The following is an 11,457-nucleotide window of genomic DNA, read 5'->3' on the forward strand; positions in this document are numbered from 1 at the left end:
TTGCTTAGTGGCTCACAAGTCACCACCAAGCATCTTGTCAGGCCCATTTTTGTTCTCATCATTCATTAATTATTTTAAGATTTTTTACAAAAATATTATCAAAAAGTCAAAAGTTTGAAATCGACACTTGTTGAGAAAAGGCAATCATAAATCTCGAAAAAGATTAGTTTATAATCCAAATGGGTGAAATAATCTTGGTAATACCAAAAAAAAATAATGGTGTGCATTGATGTGACTTCAATATACCCTTTTATGTCTCCATTCGTAGAGGTTGGGTAAGTGCATGATTGATGATACTATTATCTAAATTATTGAGTGTTGATTTCTCTAACTTCAGAAATCATACGAAATACATGTAACGTGAAACTCATTCTTTTTAATATAAAAATACTATAAAAACTATATCATATCAACATAAAAACTAGTTCATATCAGAAATGATTGGTCTCCCATAAAAACAAAAAGTGGGGTATTTTTAAATGAATAATTTTAAAAATTAATAAATTTCATGTTTTCTTTATATTCAAATATTAGAGAGAATATTAATTCATAACAAATGAATCATACTAAATGTTCATGGGGATTAATGATTCAAATGAAAATATGGGATTAAATATGAAAGAAACCAGTTGATGATATACAAATAGTGTGAACTATTTATGGGTATGCCAGTTTTGTAGTACTATGTATGATACAATTTGTTATTTTTCAAAGGATTTATGTTATGAAATATTTATCTTTTTACTAGGTGAGTAACTGAGTATCACAGAATAGAAAATGGAATACAAAAATTCTTAGAATTTTGTACTCATTTTAAAATTCTGTGAACTTGTCTTTTGTTTAGGTTGTGTGAATGGGGGTTTTCTAACTAAGAAAGTAATGACTCAATGTTATCAATACTATCATTTCTCATAATTAGGATCGGCTTTCCCGATCTTATTTGATTGGATCTTCAATCTACAATATACTAGCCGATCTTATTTGATTGATTGGATCTTCAATCTACGATATACTAGCCGATCTTATTTGATTGGATCTTCAATCTACCAACTATAAGTAGCTCTCGCCTAAAAAAAAAATATTTGGCTACTCTTTATGCGCTAATCATTTCTTCTCCATTTACTTTCTTCGCCAAGAAAGTTAATGTATCAACCAACTCTTGTTGAAATTTCATAAACAATCTTCTTGTGTAAACTCCACTTCCCTATTTCTCCAGAATGGGAGTAGTGTTTATTGTGTCATTCATGTTGTTGGAGATCATAACCGTTAATTAGAGAGGACCAACAAGACTCAAATTCCTCAATGGACCACCTTGTCAAAGGAAGAAAGTCAAGAAACAACCCAACTTCCAGAATCTTGAATTTTCACTATCTTCTCCAAGAATAAAAGGTCCTATGGTAAATATTAACAAGGTCATCATCATCAAGTGTCATCCCCAAACCAACCATATCAAATTCAACATTGTCATTGCTCATACTCAATGGTTCAAACTCCACTTTACAGAAAACCCCAATATCCAAAATAGCATCAACGTGTCATCAAGACAAGAACTTTATTGAAAAATTAGAGACCAAAGTGGCAAAATACAAATGGGTTCAAATGTTTATATGTAGTGGAAATGAAAGGGAATAAAAATAAGAAAAAAATGTAAAGGACGAACAAGGATCTTGATAAGGAAAGGAAAAGAAGAAAAACGGTGAAAGTGAACGAAAGTGGGAATTGTGACAATATTACACACAGTATTGAGGAGAGTTCAACTAAATAAACATGTTAAGCACTTTTACTTTTTCCCCTCTTTCTGGAACAGGCTAAACAACCTACTCTTGTTGTTAAGGTCTATTGCATAACTTCTAATTTTTTATTTATTGTTACTATTATTTTTTGTTTATAAGAACTACCTAATTGCTTCAATATTGTTTCTTTCCAAAAAAATGGTGAAGGAATAAATATATTATTTGTTTTGCTATTATAGAAAGAAGTAACGGTGTCGTATTGAGTTTGACCCATGTCAGTTATTGTGTTCGTGCTTCGAGTGGCGCGTGGCGCGTGAAATTAACTACCTGTCAAAATTTGCGCTTCAGGCTTCAACTAGCACATTGCATTGTGCAAAATTATCTCCTCTAAACCACAGAGGACAAACAATTAGGGTTTATCAAATTCGATTTTGGGGTTAATTTCCACTCACACTGTACCCTTGCCCTTGAATTTTAATACATACAGGTAATGCTACACCACGTTGTTTCTTCTAATCTTGCTATTTTTTAAACTAATGTGCAATGAACACAAGGCACGTAAAGATTTGATATTTGTGAATTTTTAGTAGCGAATAGTTCTGGGTGGATTTTTTGGGGTCAATTAGCTGTAGTTTTTTTTGGTTATCGGTCACAGGCTAGTGTTTTGTTCTTAGTAAAACGGGACTTTCTTTTCTCTCTCCTTAGTCCTTAGCATTCATTTTATTTCTTTTGACGAGAAAAAAATTATGGGTGGGGATGGGTGCTTGAGATGAATTTTTGTTTTGTTTCTTCTTTTTCTCTTAAATTCCTGCAATGGGTTGGTGTAGGAGGAGGTTGCTGTGTTGTCACGTGTGATTAAAATTTGCAAAATGAGTGATTCAAAAGAAAATGAGGAACGTGGCCAGAGCATGCCCATGGACGTGGAAGAAAGCCACCAGTTGGTTGATGCAGAGGTTCAAATTGAACCCGAAGCACCTACATCTAAAGATGCATTAAATCACGTGGAAACCGGAAAGGAAGAGCCTCTTGCTGAGGATGAAAATGTTAAGGCAGGGAAGGCAGAGCCTCCTGCCGAGGATGAAAATGTGAAGGCAGGGAAGGCAGAGCCTCTCGCCGAGGATGAAAATGTGAAGACAGGGAAGTCAGACCTTCTTGTTGAGGATGAAATTTTGAAGACAGGGAAGGCCAAACCTATTGTGGAGGAAGATATTGTGAAGCCAGGTGAGGCAGAGTCGATTGCCGAGGATGAAAATGTGAATCCAGGGAATACAGAGCCACCTGTCAAGGATAACAGCAAGAAGCCAGTAAAGGCACAAGCACCTACTGATGATAAAAGTGTGAATCCAGGAAAGGTGGAGCCATCTGCTGAGGATGATAGCGAGCAGCCAGTAAAGGTAGAGCTTCCCGTTGAGGATAAAAGTTTGAATGCAGAGAAGGAAGAGCTACCTGTTGAGGAAAATAGTCTGAAACAAGGGAAGCTAGAGGTACCTGCTGAGGATAACCGTGTGGAAGAAGCTGTTTTAGGGAACATTTGTCAACAAGATGTTCAAAATACTCTTCAGTCGGCCCCAGTTGAGTTTGATACTCAGATTTCAAATAAAGTTGAGTGTGAAAAATCTTCTAATGCGAAGACGAAAGCTGATGAATTTCCCCAGTGTAATATGGACGTCAAGAATGATGATAGCAGTCGTCGAAATAATGTTGCTGCTGCTGAGACAATGATGGAGGTGAAGCCTGAAGCTCGTGAATTGGTTAATAGTAAAACTTGTGATAATGTGGACATCATAGCCAGTCATAATGAGCCTACTACACCACAATCTGTTCCAACATATACAAAAGCTGAGATCAAGAATGATTTACAAGTTGCAAATAAGGGTGATGAAGAGCAAGCTGTTGAACCTGAAGATAATGGGAACTCAAACTCAACGCAGATATCCTTCTTGAACGCTGACCATTGTTATGATGGTAATGAGTCAGGAACAGATGAGGAGCAATCAAATTTTATGAAGGAGCTTGAAAACTTCTTTAGGGAAAGGAGCATGGAATTCAAACCTCCCAAATTTTATGGAGAAGGACTCAACTGCCTTAAGTGAGTTATACCTGTTCAGTTATGCTTTTTCTATTTTAAAATATGTCATAAGTACAGAATTCTGAGACATTGTAACTATGTCCTAATGCTTAATCGGTGAAATATTAGGTTATGGAGAGCTGTGATAAGATTGGGTGGCTATGATAAGGTATTCTTTTTACATTTTTTGATGCTGAAGCACTTATACTAGTTTATCTATCTGATTTTAGATGAATGGGTCAATTTAGTAGATGTCAATACTGTATATTAATTTCAATTTCAAATAATCCTTACTGGTCAAGCTTGTTAATACACTCCATCTGATTTGTTTTGCATGTGATTTTTTGTGCCACTTTTGTGGACTGTGAAATGTCATCAGTGGCGAAAATCATTTAAGATTATGCAAGTGAAATAAAGTGAACAAATGCATGCTTAGATAGCGGAAGAGAATAGAGAGAGATTTAATTTTTTTTTAAAATCTGGCATGCGTGGATTCTCACATTAGCATGTGAGATACACTGTTATTAAATACTCTGGCTGCTAGAGTGCTACTTCACTTATAAAATCGCATCTTCATTGTTAATTTTGCTTCAACTCTTGCTTAGCTTTCATTTACTTTTACTTTAGATCAGTTAAGTTTTAGAGGTTGTTTCTTGAGAGAAACATTTACAATCTAAGCAACAAGTTTGTTTATTCCGGATAAATTGTTTTGATTGTTTTCAGGGTATACACCTAATTGGTTTATACTTTTTAATAGGTAACCTCATGTAAGTTATGGCGGCAAGTTGGAGAGTCTTTCAAACCTCCAAAGTAAGTACCAACTCTTGATCTTCTTCATGACTTTGAAATTGGAAACTCTCTTCATATGGGCATTTGTGCTTTGTGTCTCTTTAATTGCTATTGGATGTCAAAACTGTGATTTCGTTCTGTCTATTATATGCTAATATTAATGCCACCATGCAATTATAGTTTGTATCAGAAAGGTGTTCAGAGAATTTGAAATTTCTTTGAAGTTCTTTGTCACACAGGTTGATTGATTTCCATATTGATAGGATGACACAAATTTGAACCAGTTGTTTTATTATTTAAGATATGGACTACTGGCAGTCTTTCAATGTTTCTTAACTATTTCACCTAGATTTAGTACCTTTCAATGTTTTCAACTTGTGCAGGACATGTACCACAGTTTCATGGACTTTTCGGGGATTTTATGAGAAGGTGACTCTAGATTAATAAGTTACACTTTAGCTCTTCGTTTTTTAGAGAATTGCCTTTACAAATTACTAATATAGTTTATATTTGTGTTTTTTATGTTCCTTTTAAAGTTTATCAGTACACCTTTTGTTTGGACATGAATATAAACTTTTAATTTGCATTTACCGTTTGCGTTACCATACTTTTCTGGTTGCTGGTGATGAGCATTTAGCTATGATTTCATTGGAGAAAATGCCATAGCTTATGTGTAGCAGCTATGTACCAAAATTTCCCTGTAATATATTTAATAATGGTGACATGGACTACATTTTCTGTTTATTTCCTTTCTCATTGTTGGGTACAAGTATTTTGTCTTTAACCATGCTTGATTTACTGTTTGATATAACATCATGACTTACAGTTTGATATAACCTTTATGCTTTGTTATATGACCCTCTTGCTTAGCTTCTAGGTGCTTCTTCTGTTCTTGTGAGGATTTCTTATCCTCTTTTATACCTTTCTATAAAAAAAAATCACCATTTGTTAATACTTGGACTACCTAATTTACCATGTCTTATCTTCTCCTCCACTAGGATTTTCATGCTTCAGCTTGTGCTTGCAGATTGGTGTTTTTTTATTCAAGCATCTAATATATTTTTTAGGATTTTATTAAGGATTAAACCTAGGTCGTGTACTCTAGATACCTGTGTGGTTTTCCTATAAAAATATAATGTGTAATATCTCTGAAGAAATAATTGTAACAACTATAACACATGTTGTATTTGTATTGGAAAACAACACCACAGACACCCAAAGAATAATTCGCACGTGTTGTCTCTTTTATTAGTCCTTCCGGGGCAAAAATTAATGAGTTGAATACAAATAAACATTTAATGAGTCAAAGGTATAGGGACAAATTCAGTACAACTATAGGGACTTGCAGAATAAATTAATCTGATAAATATTTAACACTTCAAATAATTAAGATGATTTAATAACCAGTAATAAATGTTTTCTTTACGGGATAAATGTTTCTTAACCTATACCTTAAGTGCATGTATATTATCAAAATCCTTTGACATAATTTGACCTGACTTCCTTTTATTATTTATACACTAATGAATAATTGTTGGTAAAATTACGCGTCAAGTTTAAACTATATTATTTTAACTTCAAGATCTACCTAAAAATAATTATATTACAACCAGTGTTAAAATCATGAAGACCGAAACCCCTAAAATTCAAGGTGAAATCTTGGGTCACATACTAGTATAGGCTTATTGCATTAGTATTATTTTGTATTTGCAAAATGTAATAAGAAAACTATGTCAGATATTGTGACCTTTATAATCATCCACCCTGCTATTCCCTTCTTTTTAACCCTTACTTCATTATATTGCTGTTTCTTGTATTCTACTCCAGGCGCTTCTTGATTACGAAAGGCATAAAATACAAGTTGGGGAGTTGAATGTGCCTATTGCTGCTACTTCTCTCCCAGAGCCTGTGATTATTGAAAATCAGGTAATATCTATGTAAACTATGCTTTAAAATATTTATCATATTTGTATCCGATGTATGTTGAATCAGATACTTCAATACTTTTTAAATAATTTTCATTATATATCTTTCAATTATTTTATTGAACTTTTCTGTATGAGCACATTTGTATCATATCTATGTCTTGTATCCATATCTGTGCTTCCTAGGGCAATATGATATATTTTTACTTTCTTACTTGAAATCTTGAATAGATTTTGAGAAGACTATTCTCATCAAATCCCCTAAAATATGTTGGGGTTGGCATCACCATAAACAATTTCATTATTTGACATGCTGCAGGCAGTTATAACCTTTCACAGTTCTCATTTCGATTGTCAAAATTATTTGTGCTCATTAAAAGAAAAAAAGTGATTTATTTATCAGCTCAAGGTTCAACTTGCCCCTCATGTTTTATCTCCTAATACTTTTAGCTGCTGGCATATATATTTCTTCTAGTGTTTTCTAGAAGTTTGTTTTTTATATTAAGTAGTGTCACTATTTTGCATTTTCTGCTTTCACGAAATTAAATTATATGCTAGGCATCTTGCCTCACATTATGTGAAGGCCATAATGAAATTGTGTTTCCACTAATAAAATTGTTTCATCTGTATGCCCCTCGCCATGTCTACAATTTTCCCCCTCTATTCCTCCCACCCCATAGGAGAGTAACGAGTATTGACTGCGTTAAATTTCATATGAAAGTTGCTTGAACAATATATGAAAATGTATTGAATTCCTACCTTTGTCTCTCAATCCAGTGAATTTCCTTCCTTGTGTTTAGGCTTCACAAGGAGAATTGAACTTTCTCTATCATTATTGCTGGGATCACTATACTTATTTACATCTTACAATCATTATTAATTAATGAGTGCATCCAGGCTTCAGCGTCAGGTAGAGCACGGAGAGACGCTGCAGCACGGGCTATGCAGGGTTGGCACTCACGTCTCCTTGGCAACGGAGAAGTTAGTGACCCTATTATTAATGTCTCGTCAGATTTTGAATCTGTGTTTCATGTTCTCCTGAATTCTGTTTCACTGTCTGTTTTTCACCCATATAGACTAAGGCTTGTTTGTTGTTATTGTATAATTGTTTAATACTTTTGATTTTATTAGGATAGGAATTCCGGGTCTACACAAAAGCGTGAAAAGCAGCTTAAAAGCATCAGTATGATCCTTCATTCTATTGGTATCACTTTAGCAGTATTGTAGTTGTGTACTGATTCTCAGTATTGGATTTCTTCCCATGTTGGCTCAGATTTACTTAAACGTAAGAAACCTTCTTACATGGAAAATGCAGTCAAAGCGGTTAGAAGTAAACCATCTAAACCACAGTTAAGATACAGTTACTTCATTTTCTGTCCTTTATCCTGCGTGCTGTGCTTGCTTTTACTTATTATCTATTTGTCTAGTGAACTGCTGAAGAGTGTCGCCAACATACACCTTACTAGAAGTATTTACTTTGATAAAGTTCATATGTTGACTTGCCTGCCTGTGTTGATATATGTTTGGCTGCTAGATTGGACACAACTGTGGTTGATGTTGGACCTTCTGCTGATTGGGTAAAAATCAACGTGCAAAAAACTGTAAGTTCTTTGTCTTATGTTCAAATAGAATATCATATTTATATTTAATTCACTCATTCTAATGAAAACTTGTTTGTGCAGAAAGATTGTTTTGAGGTATATGCTTTAGTTCCTGGACTTCTGCGGGAAGAGGTACTATACATTCTGGTTGTTATATACTTCTTCTTATATTCATGGTTGAGTAAGTGAGGATTCAGTATACACAACGACCCAGATTACTGGTTTATAGAATATTCTGTAAAATTCCCCCTTTAAACCATGAGTTGTACCAAAAAGAAGGAAAAGAGAAAAGAACACTGGTTATCTAATTTTAATGTGAGTTGCTTGATGACATGAGTTGACCCTGGGTAAATTTGTAAGCATTCTAAAATTGCTTCCCCCTTTTCAATATATAACAAACTTACATTTTTACAAAGACAGCAGTGTCCCTGATTTTTTTATTCGAAAAGTTCTCCAACATTTCAGCTATGTGCTAGACATGGACTAGCTGTTTCATAAACAGCACCTTTTAAAGATATATTTCATTGAATTGTATCTTATAGAATTTGATTTCCAGAGTTAACTTCTTCAGTATGGCATTTTAATTGATTGGTTCTACATTTTCCTTTTCTACCATTCATTTCACTGCATGTTGTATGGCAATGAAATTGAGGATAATGATGTATACTTTCTAAAACCAGGTGCGTGTTCAGTCAGACCCAGCAGGACGGTTGGTCATAAGTGGCGAGCCTGAGAATCCCAATAATCCTTGGGGTGTGACACCATTCAAAAAGGTAGGTTTTCTTTTTCTTCAACAATGAGAAAAATGCATCTAGCCTTTATGATTTTTCGGCAATTGCTACTGTTTGAACCTTCAACTTCAATGTTATTTTTTCTGGAAAACCAGCACATAACTATAATTGATTTTTTTTTAATGAGTCCAGGTTGTCAGCTTGCCCTCAAGAATTGATCCTCACCAGACATCTGCTGTAGTGACGCTGCATGGACAGTTGTTTGTTCGCGTCCCGTTCGAGCAAGCAGAATAGTGGTTGCAGATGCTTCCATGCCAACCTCCCTTTATACCATAAATTTATAGGATAATTATTGATCCTTAAAACCATTTAGAGGAATTATTTATGCCCGTTCAGACTAGCCAATTTCTTAGTGCAGTGATATTGGGGGATTCTCTTTAAAATCTTAGTACATTATTTTATGAAGCTTTAGAGTTTTACCATGTTAATATGAACTAGGTTTGACACTTGGACTCTCTATAAATACTGTGGCATGCTATGACATTAGAATAACATTATCTCTTAAAGTTTCTTGTGTGTGTATAACTATATATAATGTGTGTGTGCGCGCTTCTTAATGGGTCGGTGTGGGTGTGCTTATCAATCAACACATTTTTTTATGGTTTCCTATGCAATGAATGCGTGGAAATATTGTTTTATCATTCCACACATGACTAAAATCGAAGTGCATGTCCGATGTTTAATTTAATATCGAGCCACATGGATATAAAACAAAGCTCGGGTGTGATGCATATAGGAATTTTATTTTATTTTATGATAAATGTAACACATAAATTACCTTCATGATATGGTACTTTATTTTTTCGTGAAATGGTATAGTATTTCATTTAACCGTAATTATTGGAACTGTATACAAGTGATAGGTGAAATTTAAATAGAACTCATAAGTTGACTTTAAAAATACAAGTTTTAAACAAAATATAATATGGTCAATAAAACAGTTTAAACTCTTATTTGTAATAATAGACTAATAGCTAAATTATTTTTACATAAGCTGATGAGTTTCGTAAGTTCAAAATTTTGCCCCGTAAAAAAAAGTGACAGGCCTTGCTAATAGTATTATATGATACCATTAGGTTATCCGATAAGATTACCTTGTAATAATATGTTTTTTTGTTAACTTATTGTAAGTTTCTTTTGGTGTTTTCTAGGAACATTAAACTCATTGAATTAGAAAGTGTGAATACACCGCCACGGCGTAGTTTATTAGTCTTTTACTTTGAACAAAGACATGCGGCACTACCATTAGACCACAAGAATATTACCAAAAATAGGTAGTTCAGAAGTCGGGAAAGTTTAGAATATTTTACATGTGACGTTGGAATTGAATATGTGGAGGGTAGTACACAACATTTTTGGCTGCTAAAAGTGCCGAGTCTATGGTTCCACATGCCAAATACATGCTCATATTAACAATTATACCCTACAGCTTATGCTATTGTGAGTAGTTCATGGAGATGACTTTCTTCATTTACTTCACCTCTATTAATTAGCCAATTACATCATCAATTAAAATAGTTAATTTTAATTATATATCTATATGCAATAATTATGCATTAACTAATACTGTACTACTTAATTGCATCATCAACTATTGAACTAACTAGCAATGTACCCGTGCATGGGTCGCTTCTTTGTTTATACATAATGCAAATATAATATACATATATTTTATAATATCAATAAATAATGTATTGAAACATTATATTTCTCATTCATATAGGTGCAATATTAATATTGATTTTTGAGTATATATGTAGAATATTAACAATTATAAATGCGTTTATATAAGCATTTATTTGTTGAAAGTGTGATTATAGAAAATATTCAATTCTTAAATAACTCAATAAATAAAATTCAAATTGTATTGGATAATATCTCACCTCTATATTCTCTATATAAAATTATAAATATAAGGAGTTATTTTTGCATCATAGTGATTATGTTTATAACTCTTAAATGCTTATGTTTTATTTTAGATTAATGTTCATTGTGTATAAATATTTGAATATATTATTCAAATATTGTATAATTAAATGTTATTTATTTTATTATGTTTTAGTTAATAATCATTGTATGAAAATAACTCATTAATTAAAAACACACTAAGTTAGGATATGACAGATACTTTTTCTGATAAATTTAATCAAAAATAATAAAAAGAGTCTAATAATTGATTTGTTATATTACTAATTAAAATACATATATTTTTCATGAATATATATACCATTCTTATCTTTTAATTAAATAATATAATGATAGTAATTAAATACATGTGACCCGTGCATTCGCATGGCTAAAAACACACATGTTACCCGTATATTCGCATTACTAAGAAAACACATGTTACTCATGCATTCAGCATAGTTAAAACGCACATCTTACTCATACATTTATATTATTAAGAATATACATCTTACTTGTGTATTTGCATGTTCAAGCACTTAAGAAAAATAAATTGATAATTTTTAATTTGAATTTTCTACAATTAGTATTAAATTATTATTAACATATAAAATATATAAAAAGTAGGAAGGAAAAAATGTGAGG

General features: G+C 32.8%; 1 protein-coding gene across 1 annotated transcript; it reads left to right on the top strand.

The window, feature by feature from the left end:
- LOC109348972 (AT-rich interactive domain-containing protein 5-like) lies at window positions 1,978–9,437 on the top strand. Its single transcript, XM_019589599.1, has 13 exons — window positions 1,978–2,222; window positions 2,546–3,822; window positions 3,931–3,970; window positions 4,559–4,611; window positions 4,974–5,019; window positions 6,418–6,516; window positions 7,413–7,517; window positions 7,647–7,698; window positions 7,789–7,864; window positions 8,050–8,116; window positions 8,198–8,248; window positions 8,797–8,889; window positions 9,040–9,437. Exons 2-13 carry the CDS (start codon window positions 2,603–2,605, stop codon window positions 9,139–9,141), a joined length of 2,004 nt encoding a protein of 667 aa, XP_019445144.1. The 5' UTR covers window positions 1,978–2,222; window positions 2,546–2,602; the 3' UTR covers window positions 9,142–9,437.

The sequence above is a fragment of the Lupinus angustifolius genome, chromosome LG06, assembly GCF_001865875.1.
Source record: "Lupinus angustifolius cultivar Tanjil chromosome LG06, LupAngTanjil_v1.0, whole genome shotgun sequence".
In the NCBI taxonomy this organism is placed as follows: Eukaryota; Viridiplantae; Streptophyta; class Magnoliopsida; order Fabales; family Fabaceae; genus Lupinus; species Lupinus angustifolius.

Bases quoted from the DNA above. Each gene is read 5' to 3' on its own strand.
- LOC109348972 (XM_019589599.1), top strand. From the start codon at position 2,603: ATGAGTGATTCAAAAGAAAATGAGGAACGTGGCCAGAGCATGCCCATG. The intron at 8,249-8,796 runs GTACTATACATT...TTCTAAAACCAG, and splicing joins CTGGACTTCTGCGGGAAGAG to GTGCGTGTTCAGTCAGACCC. The intron at 8,890-9,039 runs GTAGGTTTTCTT...TAATGAGTCCAG, and splicing joins GTGTGACACCATTCAAAAAG to GTTGTCAGCTTGCCCTCAAG.